Source organism: Anser anser (assembly GCF_964211835.1).
Source record: "Anser anser genome assembly, chromosome: 9".
Classification (NCBI taxonomy): domain Eukaryota; kingdom Metazoa; phylum Chordata; class Aves; order Anseriformes; family Anatidae; genus Anser; species Anser anser.
This window is the reverse complement of record NC_139729.1, coordinates 4,726,622-4,749,723: the sequence shown is the minus strand read 5'-3', so window position 1 is coordinate 4,749,723 and position 23,102 is coordinate 4,726,622. Positions and strand designations below refer to the sequence as shown.

Here is a 23,102-nt window from a genome sequence, read left to right as displayed (position 1 = left end):
AAATACATCCTATTCTGGTGTTCGCAAAGATATGAGAAAATAAATAGATATTCCATTATTTGCTGAAGGTGCACCAAATACTGCTCCTTTTTTCTCTACTCGCAGACTTTTTTTTTTAATGTGAATTTTATGGGCAGTTATCAGTCTGAGTTTGTGTATACTGAAACAAAATGCGATATTTTGCGTTATTGTAAAATTAGTCAAGCTAATGAAATGTAAATCGTAATATTTTAGAATTGCCTTATTCTTTCAGGTACTTACTTCAACCAAGAGAAAATGGCAACAAGTCTTCTAAAACTGATGACTTGGGATCACTTAGATTAAATATTTGCTACACTGAAGACTGTGTACTTCCCTCTGAATACTATGTTTCTCTAAGAAACTTGCTGCTAAAATCATCAGATGTTCAGGTACTTTTGTTGAAAATTACTTTTAAAACAAAGATTTAAAATGAATTATATTGTCCTATGTGAGACTGCATGTAGGACTATGCAAAGAAGAATTTTTTTCATTACTTCTGCTGCAACTCAGTAAGCAGCTTGTGTAGAGCATTTAGTTCTGTTCCAAACTACCAAAATTTTCTTTTTATTTTAGAAGAACTAACAAAGACAGTGAAGTAACCAGTGCTGACTGACTAGAAACAATAAAAAAAGCCTTTCTGCTTGTCAGTTGCTGTTTCTAACAGTCTTTTCCCACTGGCTGGTATTGACCCCTGGATTTAGAAGTTTCCAAGGGACATTGATTCATTATTGGCACTGATGGGGCAAATAATCACCTTTGCCAAAAATGGTTTGCTTCAGAATTGATGTCTAATTCCACCTCTTCTAAATTGCTTCCATCTTCCCCAGTATGATATTAAGCATGAGTGGATTTCTCCCTTCAGACATAGTGACTAAGAAAGAAGTGTGGTAGACAGTTAGCATAGCATTATGAGCCAGGAATTAAATTATAGTTACTAGGCTTTATATTCCTTGGTCTTTTACACCATTTCTTCATTTCAGCATTGAAGTATTAGCAGAGGAGAAGGAAGGGAAAGAGGAAGCAGACCGTAACTAAAATTTTTACTAGCCAATATTCAAGTATGAATATAGCTTACTGGCAGTCAGTGGCTTTTTCACTTAAATTTTTGATATGTTTTTGTGTTAAAATTCCCAGCAGAAGAATGAGGACAGACATCTTAGAAGTTTGGAAACTGTAATTTAGTGTGCTCTAATTACAATAAGGAAAGTCCTGTAAAGATATATGGCATTGTAGTAACGTAGTTGCTTACTGCCTTTTGCTTGGATTTGTGACAAAGCCATATTCTTACTCTTTGGGGAGAGTGGGAAGGGTGAGTAGATAGTGAATTTCATTCTTAAATGTATAGAACAGGTAATACCAATTTTCAATTAAATATTTCTATAGAATGGAAACATGTAATTGCCATGTTATATAGCAAATGTCAAAACTTTTTGTTAAGAAGCCATGTCCCTCGTTTTGCTAGATTTGAGTCAGATTTGTACTTTGACACGTATAAGCAGAGCCTTTAACTACTTTACTCACAAAGTTTTATTCTGCTTTCCCACAGCCAATTTCTGCATCTGCTGCCTACATATTATGTGAAGTTTGTCGAGATAAGTACGATGCTGTTCTGCCTCTTGTACGGTTGCTACTACACCACCATAAGCTAGTCCCATTTGTTGCTGCAGTAGCAGAACTGGACCTGAAGGACACTCAGTATGTATTCCATGTTTAGTTATGTCACGCCTTTTAAAAATATTTTTAGAGTTTCATGGGACTTCACACTACAGCATTGATAAATAAGCATGTCAGATTTCATTTTCTCGTTATGGAAAAACTGATATGAAACTTTTAATGTTAGTGTGTAAAAACATTCCCTGAAATCACAGTGAAGTTGGGAATCAGAGTTACCAATTCATGGTGCTATTTTAGATGGAATTGATTGTCTGTAAAATTTTCTTGGAGCCATTATACAGCTAAACATAGCAAGTTAGGAATCTAGAGTTGTCTGCAAGCACAGTTTTTGTTTCAAAATATCATAATTGAGCCACTCCAAGTTTTTTTCTGGTCAGTAGATTGATGCTGAATGTTTTTTAAAATGGCTAAGAATCTCATCCTCTTTCATTTTAGTATATGACTTAAGTTTACTTGTTTTCTGCAAGAATGCCTCATAAGTAAGTCTGTGTCCTCCTACGTGCCTTGAAAGTAGCAAGCACAGGAGATTTCCCACATCATCATGTCTGTAGTAGGGTATGGTCCCTGGATTTGCAGCTCTGTGGTTAGGAGAGAAACGAAGTAGACCTGAGTAGTGGCTTCTGAGGTGCTGAGTCATGTACTGTGGAGATGTGGAAGGGATTTTTTCACCACAGGATTGTTCATTTTGAAGCTGACTTGTTCAAGATTTAATTTAAGGTGAACCAATTCATTTAGAAAGAGGTGACTCATGGAAAATAACTTCTTACATTGAATTTTGGTACACACATTCCTTTCCATTATATTTAAACTGTGACAAAGAAAGATTATACTAAATCCATCAGACGAAAGAGCTTTTGCACAGCTGGCTTCCAATTTCCTTCAAAATCTGTAACAAATAACCTAACACAACTGTAGATTAAATATGTTTTGGTCAAAACATGTCTGAATTTGTCAGTATAGTGTTAGTAGTATGCTATTTTTTGTAGCTATGAGTTTGCCAACCAGGAGCACTGGAAGAATAATAGTATACCAGTCATACCAGTCTGGTACAAGTCTTCATTTTTGGGGGAGTTTTCTCCAGTAATTCTTTCTCACATACAGCACTGAATTATAATTTCCTTTGTATAAAATTTCTGGGGCTTTCCCATGTGTTTATTTGTTCCTGGGTTTGCTAATAGTAATATCATCATCTTTCTTTATTCTCTTTCTGTTCATTGGGTGCCATTACAAGCTGGATAGCTAGGTTCTGAAATTCCTGACTGAAATACATGATAAAAACTTGTAATAATTTAATAGCAAGGTAAAATATTAATCAGATTTTTGTAGCCAAGTTCCCTTTTTTCCCCATTCAAATAAAATCAATTCTTTTCTTACAGAGAAGCAAACACAGTCTTCAGAGGGAATTCATTAGCAACTCGGTGTGTAGATGAAATGATGAAAATAGTGGGAAAACACTACCTAAAGGTTACTTTGAAAGCAGTTATTGATGAGGTAGGTTATCATGCTGAAGTTATTTGCAGGACACTGTCTCTTTCATGGGCATTCTTCTTATCCCTATGTAGCAATAATCACTCAGGTGAGGGAATTCTAGAGGAAAGTTAAATTGAGCATTAATGGTTTACATTTAGTGGAAGGAGTTACTTTCTGCTATTTCTGTTGTAGCTGCTTGAAAATTAAGTTCATGACAGTTGTTCCAGCCTCTTAACACACTGCAGAATTTTCCCTTGTGAGGCTTTATACAATTGATCCATATAAAAAAGCAGACACAAAAGTGAGGATGGTTATTGCATGCTGTTCTGTTTGGAATTCCTTTAGAATTCTCACCCTAAATCTAGGAGACAGTCCAGTTTTAAAAAGTTGTATTTCCACACATTCTGTATGAAAATTGGAACTCTTAAACCTCTGTTTGTTTCAGATATGTGAGTCTCCTAAACCCTGTGAAATAGATCCAATCAAATTAAGAGAAGGGGATAATGCAGAAATTAATATGGTGAGTTTCCTTAATTTATTTTTCCTAATGTAAGCTTTCTCAAAATCTCAAAGGAAAACATCTTAAAAAGCAGCTCTGTATAATAGCAAATGAGTAACTTGAAGTACTTATGTTAGTGGTATAGTTCTCCAATTCCAGTGTAGATAAAGGAAAAAAATCTATTTTCTTATCCTTGTTTAAAACAAAAGTTGGTTTTCAAATGGACTAGGGAGGTAAAGCTAGAGAATTACGCACTTCCTTACCAATTTGTTGGGTATTGTGGTTCCTGATGTTCCACACTCAGCATCCAGGTGCTGAAGTAGCTAGTCAGTACTTTAATACTTTTCATTGAAGTTTTGCTCGCTGCTTGCCTCTTACTAGAGGATGACATTAAAAGCAATAGTGGCTGTAACAAGCTAAACTAACATTCCTAGGTTTACATAGGAAGTACTACTAGTTTGTTACCTATTGTCAAATTACAAAAATGTCTTTTGATAGTTTTCTATTGCCAAGCACTGCTTATGTGTTTTCATGTGAGTATCATTAAATAATCTTTTAACACTAGTAATCCCATATAAATATTATGAAGCTTTTTAAATATGCACTTTACTAAAATACGTGGAGGAATAATCAGGCAATGTTTTGAAAAAAAAATTATAGTGTTATGTTTGTGTTCAGGGAAAAGCCATAGTTGATGGTCTGAAAAATGACTTTTTTCATAATTACAGGAAAATCTACGCTATTATGTAGACAAAGTATTCCGTGAAATTGTGCAGTCAAGTATAAGTTGTCCTACCCTAATGTGTGATGTTTTTTATTCTTTGAGGCATCTGGCTGCCAAAAGATTTCCAAGTAAGTGTTCTCTATGTTCAGAAAATGACATTCAGAGTAACATAATTAACTTCTGTATTTATCTTATGGGCATTGTTAAAATTCTGTCTTTTTTCATTACTGTGTTCTGAACTTCTTACCTCAACAGTCAGGCATTTGTTTTTTTCGGTCAGACTGTATGCCTTAGTAAAGCCTTGTGGTCAATCAGCAAGAATTATATGTATTTTCTGATACACTGTAAGATGGTAGCAAAAAAGGTGTCACCAACAAAAGTACAAGATACTGGAAGAAAACCACAAGTCATGCAGGAAGTGATTTATTTGAAAGATAATTCAAATTTGGAAGAGCTAATCTGTTTTTATTGCTTCTAAGGAAGTAATATATAAATGTGAAAATAAATTGGTATTTGCATCTAACTACATGAATGGCAACTATGTTGACTAGGACTACTACATTCATAACTTAAGTGTCCAGTGAAAAGCTTTACTACTTAAAGGTCAAGGTAGAGCAGAGCATGGAGAAGATAAAATATTTAATGTATTTGGAATGTGACCAGAATTAGAAAACCTTTAATTTTTCAGAATGGATTTAATATAGGAATAATGTTCTTGGTATGAGATACTCAGATGCTCCAGTCAATTAAAACCTAAAATGTCATCTAATAGGCTACAAAGGAAGGACATACTTTTATTATCTGGGGCTTTCCTTTGATTTGTGTTTGTCACTGAACCTGGGGTCATAAATTCCTCTGGTTAAGACAGTCGTTTCAGAACAGCTAACTAATCTGACAGATCAGATTGAAGTCGTCATTGCATTAAGAATGTGTTCTCACTCTATTACACCCTAAATATATTGAAAATATTAAAGCCCTAAGAGCATCAAGATTATATAATATTGTGATTTTATGACGCAGCTTGGAATTGGAGTTGAAATTGTTCATATGTGTTGACCACATTTGTTGTGCAGCATTAATGTTTGTGAGTTTATTAGTCCTAAGGGTGAATAACCTGATAGGTCTAGTGTTTAGTCAGCTGCTACAGTATTTTCTCTTTTGGTTTAATGTGCATACAGCCTTATCTAATCAGCACCGTATGTATATATATAAGTGCTTGCAATGATCTCATTGTTCCTTATAGTGGAGCTGATCAGCAGTTTTTTCTGAGAACAGAACTTCTCTTCAGAGAAATAAACCCTCCATTAAAGTAGAACATTTCTTACCATGATCATCTTTCTCATTTCATGCACTTCATTGATTTTTCTGCTCTATTTTAAAATATAAATGTCTTCTCCGACGTGATCTTCTTAAGGATTTTTATGTTGACTGTCTTCATTATTTCCTATTAAGTTTAGTGCATGTTACATTTCATGGTTTTTCTCTGCAGATGACCCTCATGTACAGTATTCTGCAGTGAGCAGCTTTGTGTTTCTTCGTTTCTTTGCTGTAGCCGTAGTCTCACCTCATACTTTTCATTTACGACCTCACCATCCAGTAAGTTTTGTGAAGCTTTGTTCTGTTTTATTCATAACCGTCAGATCTGTTTATCTGGAAAGTCATAAGCTATTTTCACTGGGCCCTTAACTGGGAAGTAAGGTCACTTACTGTAGGCTGAGGTTTTCAATTTTATACCTCACCAGTGGAACTAAGATGTTTGCAGTTCTGTAGGCATCAAATTTCTCAGCCTTTATAAGGCGTTCTCAAATGATGTAAAAGTGCTGCTTTGTTGGAATATCAAGATGACTCAGGGTTTTTTAAGCCATATAGCGAAATAGTTTTAGTTCTTTCCACCATGGAAGTTAAATATTCAGATATCACTTTTACTTTTAAAACAATATTTCCATTCTCGTCTTAAATAGAGATTGTAGAGTTCTCTGTAATTGATCTGTGCATTTAATCAGGATTCCAGTAGTTTGACTGGATTGCCAAATTTTCAAGTCTCAAATTGTCAAGTACATGTACATAAAAAAAAAAATGGAGATGAGAAAAAATGCTGTTTTATTTTCACGTAGAATACAGGATATGTAAGAAAACTAATGAATGTGTATGAAACTCCAGAGGTTAGCTTCATCAGCTTATTTTATCGGTTTGTGTGTTATGCTTTCAAAAGAAAAAGCTACTTAATGCGTTTGACATTATGCAGCTTGTAAGAGTAGAAGGAGATGATAGGAATTTATCACTTGAATGCTAGACGCTTTAAAGGGAACAGCAAGGCCCTTCACTATGGCTGCATTAACACTACTTTAAAATGCATGTAGAGAGGTAGTAAATTAGGCAAAAGCCTTACAGGCAATGTTATAAGTTCCCTTTGTATTACGAAAATTTCTAGTATTTGTACAGCAGTAATTTATTTTGTTTAGTGTTCAGTTTTGAATAGTTCAGAAGCATTGGATATGTAGTAGCATTAGTAGGATGTGAGAGGTTTGATTAGATGTTCCATAGTGTGCTTGGAAAAAAATGTTTTTGCCCAAATTCTAGTGATAGTGAATAACATATTAAACAGTGTACAATAGATTTAAAAAAAATATATATATATATTCACAAAGCACAGTTAGCACGAAAGGACAGCACTGCTTTTGAATGTCTACATGGTATAATGTAATGATTTTCGTGACATTTTCAGTTTTAAATCAAAATTTTATATGGAAAAATATATAAAAATAACTTCTTAATTTTGTTTCTTTCTTTTAGGATGCACAGACTTCTAGAACATTAACTCTCATATCAAAAGCCATCCAGACTTTGGGGAGTTGGGGAAGTTTGACCAAAAGCAAACTTGTAAGGCTATTAAATTTCTTTCTCATTTCATAGACTTCATTCTTTATATGTTTGTTTATGTCCAAATATCTTTTATTTCAGTCAAGTTTCAAGGAGACGTTTATGTGCGAGTTTTTTAAAACATTTCAAGAAGACAAATTTACTGAATCTGTCAAAAAGGTACTTTTCAACTATAACTCTTCTTACGGTTGATGTGTTTCATCAGTCTTATTAAAGGGTTATGTTATTCTTCAGTTTTCTACTATGAATTCCTAAAAAGTGCATTTCAGATTTAAAAAACAAACAAACAAAAAAAAAACAATAGAATACGTAACAGTTGTACATTGTGGACTAAGCTAATTTAATTTGGGGAAAATAGAAAACAAAATTGAAACAAGCTTTATTAGATCTGCTCTTTAGAAAATAATAACAGAAATTTTGTGTATTTTAGTGGCATCCCTCCTTAAATTGCTTCAAGTCCCTGTAATATATTTTCATTTCTTGTGTTGAATTAATTGTTCTTGTAGTAGGAGAAACGGTACGTGTGTATTTTCAAAATAGCTTTTAGTTGTTCATTGTTTCTGAATAATATCTATTTGCTATGTATTTTTACTTAAGTTTCTAGATGATGTTTCCTCTACTGAAAGTAAAGAACCAAGTGGTCTGAGTGAGCCGGTACATCTAAAAGAAGGGTAAACACGTCTTGAATCTATATTGTGTGAAAAATTATTGACTTCATTTTTTCATTAATGCCAACATCAGATTAATACTTACTAAAATGTTTGACCTAACTAGTAATTACAATATCTGTTAGTTGTGATAGTTCTTTGTTAGTTTACAGGTGTTGGTGGAAACTAATTCTGCTAACTTTTGTAGTCATCTTTTAAACACTTGGGGGAGGATTCAAAGTTTAAAATCTTCTACAAGTCTGTCTGCATTTCTGTTACAATTCAGTGTGTGCTTTGTTGATGGTTTATTCAGAATTGCAAAAAACTATTATAACATAAAATTTATTTAGTATAGAATTACTTTACATACTTTTTAAGCCTAGCCAGCTAAATGCTATTTCTTAGTAGGCAAAAAAGCCCTACACTATAATTGGAATACTTTACAGTAAATGATGGAATGCTTTTATAAAAATTGTTAAATTAAAATTGCTACATCTAAGAAATGAAGAAACTGCCATTTTCTGGTGTTCATGAAGAAATCTGATAAATTAATTTAAAACAACATTTATAGGGAAAAAGGATTTGTATCCACCCAAGAAGCATAGTCAAGCCTTTTCTATGAAACAAGCATCTGATTTTAAAAGAAGCAGTTAATGCATCTTACTAAGATATTAAATAGAAATGAAGGAGACAGTTGCAGATTAACACTAAATTACAGTAATTTGGAAGCTAATTTGTATGAGAAACTGGTGGCTGTTGCTCAAAACAGTGGTTGCCAGTGAGCATGCTTTTAAACTCTACTGAATACAATTTGTGTCTACTCCTGTTGAATTGTGTTCATCATCATTTCCTTTTTGTTCAGTTCTTGACCCAGATAAGACCAACTGCATTCACGTGTTCTTGAGTTCTTGATCTGAATAAGCAAGTACCTACCCCAAATTAACTGTTTTTCACACTCCTAACTTGTTAATGGAACCGTGTCCATGATCACCATACTTGGAGGCAATCTTGAGGGCTTATTTTGAATAAATAGAAGAGTTTTAATTTACAATGAAGTAGGTTATATTACTCATAATGTGGTAACAATGTGTTCTCAGATGTTTTTTGAAACCTCTCTGGGAGACTAAAGTATCATTTTCATTGGATTCTGTTGTTACAGAGAAATGTACAAAAGAGCTCAGGGAAGGACTCGGATTGGTAAAAAGAATTTCAAGAAACGGTGGTTCTGTCTAACAAGTAGAGAATTCACCTACCACAAACAGCAAGGTAAATTATGTATATTTTATGCCTGTTAATTTTTCAATATTTTCTAGGTGTTTGTACCTGGTTTTGGCTTTTTAAAATTTTTGTTTTTCCTAAAGCTCATAATGATATATTTTAGTTGCCTTTTGCTCTGTTTATTAAATGCTCAAGATCTGAACTGTAGTCACAGTTATCTTGGAGAAAGCTTCTGCAGCACAATTTACTGAACTTACTGTATACAGTTTAGACTTGAAGACCAAAATAACTGGCTGTCAGAGATCCAAGATCTCAGACCTTCTCAGGTCTGTACTGTGGTAGTGAGTCTCCTTATTTCTTAGCTTGAGACCTTCTAGCCTGGGAATGCTGGTAGCTCTTGAGAGCCTTAGCTGCAGCCAGGGTCCTGGGAATTTTCAGTTCAGTGCAGCAAACCAGAGAATGCATTTGCTTCTGCTCATGCCTGCACTGAGGAATTTACTAAATGCTGATGCTTGTTATGTTGGAGTTAGCTATTGATACTGGAAACCTAAATACTGAGCTGGCATGTAGAGAGAGACATATCTCAGGAAAACTGTTGCCTGCTTGTTGGAAGGTAATTGAAGGGTACGTCACAAAATGTCTGGTTTTGACAACACTGGCATTGGATGAATTGGTGTTTTCAGCAAAATTCTGTTTCATCAGATGCTTCTTAATCATACTGTTTAATGAAATGTAATGATGTATTGGTTCTGATCTGCATATAACTTCATAGCTGCTGGTTAGTATACTCAGTTTTTAAAGTAGTCCACTGTAGGGTAAGATACAGACTTATCTATATGTGCATTTTAAAATTTGCCTCGCAAATAAGTGAGCTTTTAAAATATTTTTTAAATAAGATTTTTTTCATGGCACTCTGAAATACAAGGATGTGTATAGTCAAGTTTTTCACAGGGTGTTTGCTTTTTGCTGTTTATTAAATATGCCGATACAAAAAATCCTGAAGGTAGTCCACGTGCTGCAGTCTGTATTTACTTAGAAATGAAATTTAACAGCTTAAAAAGTCAAAAAGATTAGATTTTTGATTTCTGCCTTTGGCTAGTTGCAGAATTATCAAAGATGTATCATGTTCATTAATACCACTCATATGAGACACTGTCACACATGATAACAAAGGATTATCAATATTGAGTAACAAGAAGGTATTAGATGCCTGCATTGCCCTAATAGCTGATTTATTCACGTTCATGCTTCCTGCAATTTATTAAAAAAAAAATAAATCTATTTACAAAAATTTTTTAATCTTTGTGTGGCGGTACGTGTATGTGCATGTAACCTGCATTTGGATAAAATGAAGCGTTTTGGCATTTCATGTAATACAGTCTTGATTCTATACAATGGCCTTTTTGCTGGCCAATCTCTTCTCTGGTGATAATGATAAAATGAGAGGTTAGGCATAGATTTGGTGATTGGCAAGAGGAACACATGCCAAGCTTTTTTTTTTTTTAATTTTTAGCAATGACCTTTGTTAAAAAATGAAATCAACAGAATAAATAGCATTGTTTATTGTCATATACTGTATGTCATATTATTGTTCTGTAGCCCACCTGAGTTTCTTCAGTTTGCCACTTTAATGTGGCATATTAACTTAAGCACGTGCATCAGAGAATGTACATTCCCTAATCTTACTTGCTGAGGCTGTCTTCCCATTCTCATCATTATAGTCTGATTTATGTACCTCAAAAATATAAATGCACATTTTGAGAACTTAGTATTGCAAGTGCACTGAGGTTGTAGTATTTATAGTACTGTAATTTGTTTCACTCTTGTTATTTGTTTACAAAATTTTACAGATAAAGAACCAATCTTCACGATTCCAATCAAAAACATCCTTGCAGTGGAGAAGCTTGATGAGAGCTCCTTCAACAAGAAAAATGTGAGTCAAAAGATTATTTATAATTTTCGATATGTTCTTCAGGTAACAGTTTGTAATTAGCTTAATTTACTCTTAAATGTTTCATTAAAAAAATCTTTGAATCGGGGGAGGAGGGAAGCTGTATTCAGTATTTCCTAGTACTCTGAACATGAAACAGCCTGCACATTTTAATCTCTGCACCAACTTTTCTGATTTTATGACTTGCACCCCTCTTCCCAAATTTTTAGAATGACAGTTAAAACTATTGAGACCTTATTACAAAGCACTTTAATATAAGGTGGTAGTAGTAGTATGAATTGTATTATGTTCTTATGTAATAAAATGTAATATTACCAGGCTTGTATTTATTCCTGTTAATGTCTACAATACCTTCAACAGTTAAGACAGTTGTCCTTACAGCCTTGTTCTGGACCTGTAACACATCAGTATTTCTGTCAATATTTGAATCCAAAATTCGGAGGCAGTGATAAACGTGTAGTTGTTACTTAGGCTGAGGATGACTAAAGCAGAAACCTCTGGGAAACTTTTGTTACTCTCAAGATTAAAAAAAAAAAAAAAAACATGAAATCTGACATCACATTTAAAGAATGAGCAGAATATTCTTATTCTTTTAAGGCTTTTTTTGGATGAAGTGGTACAAGTGGAACACGGGAAGCTGGTTTTGTGTGGTGGGTTTTTTTAGGGTCATGTAGGAAAATGAGAGGTGAGAAGTCTTTTTTCCGCCTCCCTTGTCTCACTTCTAGTCTTAATATGGGTTTAGATTGCGTGAGACTTGAAATTTATATTGACATATTCAAAGTTGCTCAATAACTAGATTTTTTTACTGGGCGGAATATTGTTGCATTCCTTCTACAGATGTTTCAAGTACTACATGGAGAAAAGCCACTCTATATCCAAGCAAATAACTGTGTAGAAGCTAGTGAGTGGATAGAAGCTCTCTGCCGGGTAACGAGATGCAACCAGAAGAGGCTTAGTTTTTACCATCCTTCTGCTTTTTTGAATGGGAGCTGGCTTTGCTGCAAGGCTACAGTAGAAAACACAGTGGGCTGTGCTCGTTGCACTGCGTAAGTTGGTTCTCAAATGAAACTGCATATGTTTTGTAGGATAAATCATGTATGATTCAGTGTACAACTTGAGAATCTGAAGGCAAGGCTTTTGCTGTCTGCTTTAGGAAGTTACTAAAAACATTTCTTAGTAGTGCCTGGAGTACTGGGCTTTAGTAAACCTATTGCTTCATCAGCCACCATATGAAATGTTAAACGTAGCCAATTGAGTATGTAGATCAGAAATACTGAATGATTAATTTCTTTCTATGCAGAACGAGGTATTTTGTAGCTAATGAGTCTTCTGTTAATAGTTACCTTGTATGCTAGTACCATGTTGGTAATATAGAGGAGTATTGGTAGTGAATAGTTCTGGCAGTGCGTAGTGTATGGTGGTCTGGGAGAAACCATAACATTTCAGTTCTTTTTTTAATGCCATGTTGTGGTATTTCTTCTGTGAATGAGAACTTGATATATGAAACAGTTATGGTATACTTGTTTGTTTATTTCCAGTTCCTTTCGTTCTCCTGCTGTGTTCTGAATTATCAATAATTGACTGTTCTAAGTTGTTTCCTGTGGTCTGTATTGTAACACTGACAGTCCAAAGCACCTTGGAAATTGGCATCTTAACTGTCTGTCCTTTAAGCTCCTAAAGTGGACAGTGGGTACAGAGGTTGTTGGAGGAAGACATCAGTGGTAGCTACTTACTCTGTGGCAAACCTTCAGCTGGTGACAGTTCTTTCTTGAGGGCTGTTGTTCCTAGTGCAAATAAGAACAGGCATAGGAATTCTCATGTTTTTTCAGATGCCAAGTGGAATGCAGGAATAGGACACACCTAAGTTATCCATATGAAGTAATTAAAATACCTTGCTGCTGAGGACTCAGCCTGAAAGTCTATCACTTTCCCTAATGGTGTTCTCTTGTTTTATAAAATCACACTTTCATTTAACCTCACTTATTTTAAAGCAGTGTACTAGGGATATCAGCGAAATAATCTCAGATGCAGATTCTTACAAATCATTTGTATTGTGTAGGTATGTCAAGAAAAATGCATAACTTCTTTTCTCAAGTTGCTGATTTCTAAAAACAAATGCTATAATTATTTTTTAATAAATTATCTTTAACTGGATAGGTTGCGTAAACTATAGACTAAAGATTACAGTCTGTCCTCTAAAATTCAGTACAAATTCTACAAGAGAACTTTCTGAAAAATATGTAATACATTTTTCCATGTTACTTGATTAATCCATATATTAGGTTTCTCAACAGCTTTAAAGATTCCATTACTAACCAACTTTAGGTTGTTTTTGTCTTTTTGTTGTGCTTTAAAACTGTATCTTGTTCTTCTGTTCTGGCTACCTTTCGAGTGTAGCAGATTTTTAAAAACAGTGTTTAGTTGTTGTTTAATAAAAGTTAAGCTTTGATATTTCAAAAATATTTTTCTCTTGACATATTGAATAATAAATTCTATTGAAAAAAGCCTTTTTTGTTATGCTCTCAAAACTATATACTCATGTTACTCTAAGACTTGCAGTGAATGCTGCATTTTGTGTAGCAATTGTGAAGTTGTCTGTGAGTGATAGGCATAATTAAAAAGCTAAGTATATTGAAATGGAATCAGTTTTTGCTTGCTTTCAAATTTAGAGTACTCATCTCCATTTTTTTTATTTTTTTATTTTTTTACATTTTAGAGATGTTCCAGCTGATACTCAAATTGAGATTGATGGAGACAGAGAGACAGAAAGAATTTACTCACTTTTCACTATCAACATGTCTAAACTTCAGAAGTTGGAAGGTACTGAAATAGTAATTCAGAAGAATTATGCTGATATTATTCAACTCTAATTCTTTAGGCCCCTAACATCCATTATATTTGTTAACAATTTACCTGAAAATAACAGAGACTGGAGACACAATGTATTTTTGAGTCCTTAGTAATCTAGTATCAGACATTGTTCAGTCATTTCTTAATACTAGATATCAGATGAGCACATTATTTTAATTAAATTTGCACATAGGAAATCTTTTAAATAGTCTAAACAAAGAGACGGTAAGTATAGGCAGTTACTCTTCTATCTTTGTTCTCCTTTTCCCGATTATGGAATGAATCGTATGTAACATAGCTGAGTTACAAGAAGGCATTGATTTCCTGTTAATGTGAACAGGAGGGAGCGTGGATTCTCAAGATGCCAAATGAGTGGAGAATAAGTCACAGAACTGTAAATAAATCTAGTTGATACTGTTTTCTGCTTTTGTCTCAATCCGCTCTATGTATAAGCTAAAGTAACATTAGTTTTCAGAATTTCAGAGTCCCCATTTATATTGTAAATAGATCTGTTTATTAATAATCAAAATTCTAACTGGGATATTTTGGTAATTTTTTTAGAGGCTTGCGGAAGCATAGCTGTCTATCAAGGTCCACGGAAAGAACCAGATGACTATTCTAACTTCACAATTGAAGACTCTGTAGCAACTTTTCATACACTCAAACAGATAATAGATATAGTAGAAAAGCTGAATGAATCACATGAAAAATACAGAAAGAAGAGATCATCAAGTGCTAAATATGGTAGTGAGTAAGTATCTTAAGAAACTTTTACGTACAGAAGTGTATCGGTAAGTAAAAACTTAAAAATCACAAAACGAGGTCAAGCTTGTTGAGGTAGTTAAGCTGAGTTATATTTAGACAAACCAAAAACATGGAGAAAATATGGTACATCATTTGCTGTATTTGTAGTAGTGTAGCTCTTCACCTGTTGTTAAGATGATAGGAAAAGTTTCTCTGGCATGGGATTCCTCTGCGTTTGTTTTAAGATCCCATTAGCAACGAGTGTGTCACTTTCTTGCAAGTGAATTTTCTTGTGCACTTCAGATGGCAGTGGAACAGGCTCCTTGGGTAAGTGGTCATGGCACCCGGCCTGCTGGAGTTCAAGAAGTGTGGACAATACTCTCAGACATGTGGTCTGGTTGTTGAGAGGTCCTGTGCAGACCCAAGAGTTGGACTCCATGACCTTTGTGGGTCCCTTCCAACTCGGGATATTCTGTGATTATCCCTAACTGTCTGCCTACCTTCTTTTTAAAAATGTTACATATTTTTATTAAATTTCAGTTAAAAAAGAGTTAAGCTATCAAATTTTATATAACTGTAAAAATTATACCGCACCCATATCTTTCATGCATACTTACTGTTTTTAATGTACTTGTCATATTCAATGATAAATACTATTTTTTTTGTGAAATTGGGGAAGAAAAAATCTTTAGTGTTTGTTGTTGTTCCAGAGGTGATTCTTTCAGTTCTCCTTGATCCTAGCTGTTGTCCATAAAACAACACTAGTCAAGTTCTCTATTTTTTTCTTTGCATCAGTAATGCTTGAATCACCGTAAAAAAGAATTCTACAACCACAGTGTGGTTTCCTTAGTTTAATATTTGACTCAAGTTGTTCAGAGAAATTGGCATTCGATTTAGAATTTTCACGTGAAAGTAAATGAGATTTTTCCACAAATCATTCCAGAAATCGTGCTAGGAATTATGGGGGGAAAATGCTTCATTTAATAGATAAAAACTATATGATGAGAATTAGAAAGCAAATGTTAACCATTAAAAATACTTACATGTAATATTTTATTTGTTCCAGAGAAAATCCAATTGTTGGAAAGGTTTCCTAACCAAAACAAACTGTGGCACACTTGGATGAAAACGAAACTGGAAATGTTCTTGGGGGTGTTTGTTTTTTTGTTTTATTTCATTTTGTATTTCATAATATGCATCTTTACAAAGTATTTAAAAATGAACGTAAATGCTAGTTGTGTTGACAATCTATTTAATATTTAATAGAAAGCTAGCTACTTGGAAATCTTGTCTTAGAGTTGATTCTCATTTTGCTGAAGAACTTGGAAGTTCCAGGTTCTTGAAGTAACAGATGTGAATAGAACTAAATGTTGTTCTGTCATTGCTGTTTTATTGGAAAGAACTTTCTAAACAAATAAGCTTTTTAATGGAACAAAATCAACATGGCATTTGTTGGTTGTATTGCATCTCTGAATACATGTATTGCAAAATTGTATGAGTTTACCATGAGTGCCTGCCCTGCTGATAACGATCTTGAAATAGAAATCCCAAGATACAATGACATGGTAAAGACCTGAAGCTTCACACTCAATTCGTTTGACTTTTTTTCTTATATTAAGTGTTGTCAGGACTTGATTTTAACTACAGCTGAAGTTAGAATGTCATGCAGTATGTCGCAAATAATCTGGACAGCAGTTACCAGTGTTAGTTGTTTTTTTTTTTTTTTTTCTTAAGTACTAAATAAGAAGAAATCAGGGAATTTACGTTGTGCCTCTTGTTTACATTTGGGGTGAGTAATATATGGAGTGACATGAGACCACTATCTATTTTCTTTAGGGTACGTTTTTTTAAGGTATGGATTTTTTTCTTAATCTGAAAAAAAATGCAGGGTAGCAATGTTCTTTTTGAAATAATATTTGCTTACAGATAGAAGAACTCAAATGTGAACAGATTGTGGTTGAGTACTGATCAATTTACATCATTCCATATATGATTTTATTTTATTTTTTGATAAAACTAGTTAGGTCCAACTCACCATTTGACTACAAATCTAATAAATAATCTCTATTATAATCACTCAAAGCACTTTAGATATCTGGACTATCCCAGATTATTTTTAGATACTTTGTAGTATCTGCTTTTTATGATCAGTTGAATGATCAACATTGTTTTGTCTTTAAACAATGCTTCAGTGAATATTTTTATATCTTTAGTTATATGGATTCTTATTTGCCACTTAACACAGTTTATAAACTGTCATTCTTGACTTTAGTAAAATTATTTTTTGCTCACTTTGTCTGGGAAGTTAGGTTTGTGCTGAAAGAACTTCTATGTATATAGCCAGGAAGAAGCAAAGGTGGCAACTTCGCTTCATCAGTATTAAATACAACGGTACTTCTTGGAATGTTATTTTTAATAATAACTATATGTGGTACTTTTATTTTCAGAGCATTTGCTGTGGGGTCTTTTGTTATTGTTTTGTTAGTGTGTTTTTTACAATCGTGATTTGGCCAAATTAATTAGGAATGTAACTTACAAATAGAATAGAAATCCCTAATGCTTGGAAACTGTAAGCTGTTCAAATTACTATACAATTGTAATACTGTCGTAGGGAGGCTTTCTGTGATAGAAGCAAGTTGGCAAGACAGGATTGAAATTTTTGAACGAATGAATGTAAGTATTGTTAGAAGAACTATTGATTTTAAACCCAGACAAACTACTTTAGAATGTCTGGGATTCAGTACTATTGTCTGCAATGTCACAATCATTCAGCAATCTCAATTGTTTTTGCCTTTCCTTCTTGTACACATTTAATGTATTCTAAGGGACTTTTGTTTGCCAACAGTTAAAAGGGGGCTTGAAATCATATGCCAAGAAATGTGTTTTGCCAAGGTAAATTGGATTTGTGCAATGCAATTGCCATTAAAAAGCTGCCATAAAGTAAAGCTGAATGCTGTCAACTGTCAAAGTTAGTTTGTGCTGTATATCAATTGACGTTGTGGCAAAGTGTCTGTTCCTCAGAGCCATTTTCTGTTGTTTTCAAAGTCCAACTTATGGAAAACTAAATTGTATTCTAAGAATTTTTTTTAAAAATGCACTTTTTGCTTTGATACTGGAATATCTAGTAGAAAAAAACAGAGGCCATTGAATATTTGTGACTATTAGGATTTAATTTCTCATTTTATAATGTTTCAAAATAAAGTAGGTGTTCTAGAATTTAATTAGGTACAAGTAGGATGATTAATGGTAAAAGTTGCCTTCATTTTGATTAGTCTAGAAGACATTCGATAATTAGTTCTGTTTGGATTGTAAATTATCATTAGTTTTAATTTGTATTATGATGTATTGTTGAATGTATTTTTATTTAAATTTTATTTTCTTATCAAGACATTAAAATGTTTTGTAACATTGCTTGAGAATAACTCATAAATAAATTACAACAAACTTGAGATATGCTGCATATTTACTGTGAGGCCTGGATTTTTAAAATATCATTTATTTGAAGACTGGATGAATAGAGGTTTGCATACAGGAGTTGATTTTAACAAGGTAAATCTATTTGACAAAAAAAAAAAAGCAATAATCTAAGGGATTGTACATGGTCATCCACAGCACTGTTGTGTTCTAATTTAAGTTGATGTTGATGGTTGGGAGAGAATTGTTTAGCATAACAGTGTGTATAGGAATCTGACATTTTTAAAAATGTTTGCTGTGACTAGTCTGTATTAAAGGATATCTAGCCCTGGTGTTACATGACTAAATTTTCTTATTGATTGGTCTTTTATTACATGTCCAGTGTACCTGTACTAGCTGTATAATGTCAGAGCTATTTTAAATATGGATATGAAAAAAATATGCATATGGAAAAAAGTAGTTTTCATTTTTCTCATTTTTCATATGTAATCTCTGTAGGTGTGTGTGGGGGGGGTGTTTTTTGTTTGTTTTGTTTCTGTTTTTTTGTCACGTGCTGTCCTTCCTATGCTTATGGGCATTGTTATAAGGTAACTTTCTATAAGCATGTTTTGCTGTGTTGGTGTTTTGTCTTCGTGTACAGAGAGCTGACCTATTTTCCTTTATTGTTGGTATGGAAGCTCTTACTAGGAGATACAGTGCAAACATTTGAGCCATTTTGGAATTAATTTTGATTAATTTTGAAGTAAGTAGTATTAAGGCACAGTCTGAATGATTACTACGTTCATTTGCAGAGACTCAGGAAGCAGAGAAAGCTAAAGATGAAGTTGAAAATACAGGAGGAATTTTTCGATGGACACTCCAAAAATTTGTAAGGATTCTGTGATGATTATAGCAGAGCAATCTATTCTTTTCATGGTTAACGTGATACCTTCTCTAACCATTATGCTGAGGTTTTTTCTAAGCTATGACATGAAAAGGGCATTCTGTCTTCAGATCCACAGCTGCTGTGCTGATCATACTTTGAGGTTCTGGGTTGGGCTAGCAATCGTAGATTCACAAGGCCTCCGTAGTTAGAAGGTTCTTCTTAAGACTCTGGATTCCTTGAAAATTAGCATCCTAATTTCTCTCTCAGTTCTAGGAATTTCTAAACAAACTCCCCCATGATGCGTGCAGGTAACTACAGCAAGAAAATATCTATAGTCTCTATGATGATCTGTAAATGCTCCCCTATATATTTATCTTCATATAGAAGATACAGCTATAGGCCGTATATAGTAGCTAGAATCAATAACACATGGAAAACAAAGTATTTAAAATTAATTTGTGCTTCTTTAAATGTAATTTAAAATACAAAGATTGCAGCATTTATTCACAATAGAAACTCATTCAGCATTTTTTTTTTGAAGAGAATGCATATGGAATAAAAATCATGCCAATAAGCAAAAGCTCCCAGTAAAGAATAAGAGCAACCTATAGCAGAATAGAGAAGTGCTTGCTATTTATGTAAGGTTCTTATGAGTAGTTCCAAAAGCATATTTAGCTAAGGTTTTTATGATTTATTCAGATTAAATAAAACAGACATCATTTAATAGCTGTAAGGAGGCCATATCAGTTATTGTGTTCAGTCCTGATGAGACTGGTGCGGGAATAATGTCCATTACTGAGATTCAGCAATACAGGGCAGCTGATAAGAATAAATAAATACAATTGAGGAGTTTGAGTGCAGAGCTATAAGAACTGGGACTATAACCTGTAATTTGCCTACATTATTTAGTTTAAAAATCTAAGTTTAAGAAGTCACTTGATGTACCTGCATCAAAGACTGGAACTTGAGAATCAGTTGTTCCACAGTATCAGAATAGAATAAGGTTTGACAAGATACAGTGGTTGCACTGTCTTATTTTTTGTGTTCAGGAAATGCAGAAGCTCTAAGAAATTTTTGTTTCGATTTTTAGACAACCTTGCTGAACTGCTTTTTAAATATCCTTTACACGAATAGATATTTAAGGAAAATAACACAATCCATATATGTAGACACCTTTGTAATCTTACTAGGTATGATCCATTAAATTGTAATGACTGAGCTTTTTAACTATTTGAAGTCAGTTATTTTAGTATAATTAATATTCCAAATGTTGTAGCAGTTGTATAAATAGTCTTGTTAAATTTCACTGAAAATATATATAATGTTCTATAGAAACATTAATTATATGCCTTTTCAATCAGTCAATTTAGTCTGTTTTAAAGTGTTGTAGTTTTTGTTCCCCTCCTTCATCTTCTATTTTTGGCAATTCTTATGCAGTGAAAAAGAGAATCATAGAACAACTCAAATTTACTGTGTGACTTAAATTCAATCTTTAAAGGTAAAAATTTCTTACCTGGTCTCTCTGAGATAGCAGTGCAGAAGATTTTGGCTTTGGTTTCTCAAAAAAAAAAAAAAAAAAGGAAAGAAAACAAAAGGCAAGATATCCCCTGCTTTCCTCCAGACTGGTGTTTCAGTGATAAGCTCCAGTGTGTCAGGGAGCAGAGAGCTTTAACAATAGAAGGCTTCAAAGCAAGCCAGGCTCACGCTGATGGCTGATCAGTGTGCAGACACTGCACCTACTGAAGGGTTACCTCAGTAGCCGGCTAAGAGGCTTAGGGGTGGGAGCTCCATGTGCTTAACACTGCCTGCAGCTTCTCCGGGACCCTGTGACATTGCTGCTAGGTGACAGAGAAACCAGCCTTCATCAGGTGGCAGCAAGCAGGCTGTAGAATCAGTAGTCATCTACACTAATACTCAGACCTGATGATTATGTTGCACCTTTTATCCATAGACCTTTGAAGTACTTTCCAAAAGAAGGGTAGATGCAGGCACAATGCTTTCTCAAATATTTGGTCATTTTAATCATTGTCAGTGACGAACTGACACCTCAAAGGGGGACAGTAAAAGCTGAGAGGGTGTGCACAAGTATTTTCCCCATATCATGATGCAATAGCTTATTTTTCTCAGAAGTTGTATTTAGTTCTATGTATTTCTTTCTCCTACCTTTTCTCCTTATCTTGCTGATTTACCCTATTGTAGAAGAAGGCAGTCACACCAAATGTTACAGATTACTTGATTGTTTTTACAAGTATCTTACATTGAAAAAGAAATAATCCTAGTCCTGGATATATGAGAATTGAAGACACCTGGCTGTACAAAAGGAAAAATATATGTACTGCTGTAGGAATAGTAAAATTCTAACTTTTTGAATATAAAACATTGATATTTGTAACCTACATAATTCACCTAGCTTCCGAGTATTTGATTCAGATTTCTGTGAAGTCTTCACTGTCACTATTCTGTCACGTTTACCTATTTTTATGAGTATGCTTCGTGTATACTTATATTCTGACACTATCTTGGTTGAAGTCTAAAAGTAGAATATTGGATCAAAATCAATAAATCTGTAAGGTTTGTGGCACACAGGACATAATGTCGGCAAGTGTGGGTAAGGAGAGGGATAAACTTTGCCTGTGCAGTACCTTCCTGTAATTTAGACATGTAAGTAAAGGGACTTTCCATAAGGCGAGTTTCCATGAGGCTTCCCTTGCTGATCCCACTGCCCACCCCGTGCAGTGCAGGATATGCTAACTGTGGTTAATGGGGTCTATCCTCATACTAGGCAGGTTCTACATACCTGTAGGAGGTTAAAGATATTAATTAATATTAATCTAAGGTGTTGTGGGAGATTTAAAACAAACTGTGCTACCTCACACAAGTTTATAGGAGGTATCTATATTTCAAAATAGGTGTCAGGAGAGGGTATTCCTATTCCCCCTCATAACAGCAAAACAAGGTAACTTGGTTTTCAGTTCAGAATGCAGTTTGATTCTCAAACAGCTAACCTCAGTTAAAATATGCATAATTTTGTCTTTACAGTTAATTATTTAAAAGTTAACAGGATACGAGGCAAGCTTTGAGCTTGAAAATTTAAACTGTCTGGAGGGAATAAGTAATGACCGAGCTTTACTAGAGAGTAAAACAACAAATCAAATTCTAGTGTAGAATTTGATAGTCTTCTGGGGCCTTTGTGCTATTGGTTTTGAGACGCTTCTTCAGAAGTTACGGATGAGCTTGGGTGTTGTATGAAAAATTGAGACAATTCAAGGGTTTAGACCTCATTAAGAAGCAGTTCAGCAAAGCTGGGAGCTGTTTTGTCTTTTATAAGACTAGGTTTTCCCATTAAAGCAGAGAGGTTCCTGCCCAGAAGTCATTTACTTCTTTTATAAAACTTCTTTAAGGATTTCCCTCCTATAATATAAGGTGTACTGGTCTGATTCATGAATATGAGCAACACAGTCTATTTAAGAATCTGGAACTCCTGATAGTTCTCTGTCTCTAAACTCCTACCTGGACTTCTGTAAAAATCATGTGAAATCTCATGGGTATGTTGCCATATAGCAAGAATGGCAAATGGAGTAAAGAAAAATACATTCTTGCTACTCTACGTAGCAATAGTGTATTTCTTCAGTCTCCTGTCTAGTGAGATTCTTGCACTGTAGGAGTGATATGCAACCTATTCCGTGAATGCGGAGTTTCCCCAATTTGTTTTGTGTTTTTTATCTGGATGCCTACTTCATGCATTTCTGTCACAAGAACTGTACATACTACCATACTACTAGTGAAGTCTGTTTTCCATCTTGGCAACTGCTTCAGGCAGCTTCAGTAAAACCTTAAGAATACCTACAGGTGGTTTTGTAGCAGGTGATAGCAGATGGGCTGATTCATGCTATTACCTGTGTTGTCTTCCTCGATTGCAGCTCCACCGTCTGCCCTTACTGAGGTTTTGGCTATAACCATAGCAGTGTAATTAGTACTGGCCTTTAATGGCACTGTTCAGCATATTCCTACTGATAAAAATGGCACAGAGAAGCACAGCCAATTCAGAGTTTAAGAAACAGTTTTGGCACAGAACTATGCTTAAATTCTTTTCTTTGGCAGATAAATTGATTTGACACAGTTCTTAACTGTTCTGATATGTGTTA

At 34.1% G+C, this 23,102-nt stretch overlaps 1 protein-coding gene across 4 annotated transcripts in view; it reads left to right on the top strand.

Moving 5' to 3' along the window:
• Positions 1 to 18,432, top strand: part of RASA2 (RAS p21 protein activator 2) — a 51,168-nt gene extending 32,736 nt beyond the window's left edge. For all 4 annotated transcript variants that reach the window (XM_083847859.1, XM_083847860.1, XM_083847861.1 and 1 more), the window contains exons 10-24: positions 254 to 410; positions 1,568 to 1,716; positions 3,072 to 3,186; positions 3,611 to 3,685; positions 4,393 to 4,516; positions 5,878 to 5,984; positions 7,182 to 7,268; positions 7,350 to 7,427; positions 7,866 to 7,939; positions 9,075 to 9,181; positions 10,984 to 11,066; positions 11,922 to 12,130; positions 13,801 to 13,904; positions 14,496 to 14,685; positions 15,745 to 18,432. In XM_083847859.1, coding sequence (XP_083703985.1) covers positions 254 to 410; positions 1,568 to 1,716; positions 3,072 to 3,186; positions 3,611 to 3,685; positions 4,393 to 4,516; positions 5,878 to 5,984; positions 7,182 to 7,268; positions 7,350 to 7,427; positions 7,866 to 7,939; positions 9,075 to 9,181; positions 10,984 to 11,066; positions 11,922 to 12,130; positions 13,801 to 13,904; positions 14,496 to 14,685; positions 15,745 to 15,775 — 1,690 coding nt within the window. In that variant the 3' untranslated portion in view covers positions 15,776 to 18,432. The remainder of the gene's footprint in view (positions 1 to 253; positions 411 to 1,567; positions 1,717 to 3,071; positions 3,187 to 3,610; positions 3,686 to 4,392; positions 4,517 to 5,877; positions 5,985 to 7,181; positions 7,269 to 7,349; positions 7,428 to 7,865; positions 7,940 to 9,074; positions 9,182 to 10,983; positions 11,067 to 11,921; positions 12,131 to 13,800; positions 13,905 to 14,495; positions 14,686 to 15,744) is intronic.
• Positions 18,433 to 23,102: the final 4,670 nt, after the last annotated feature.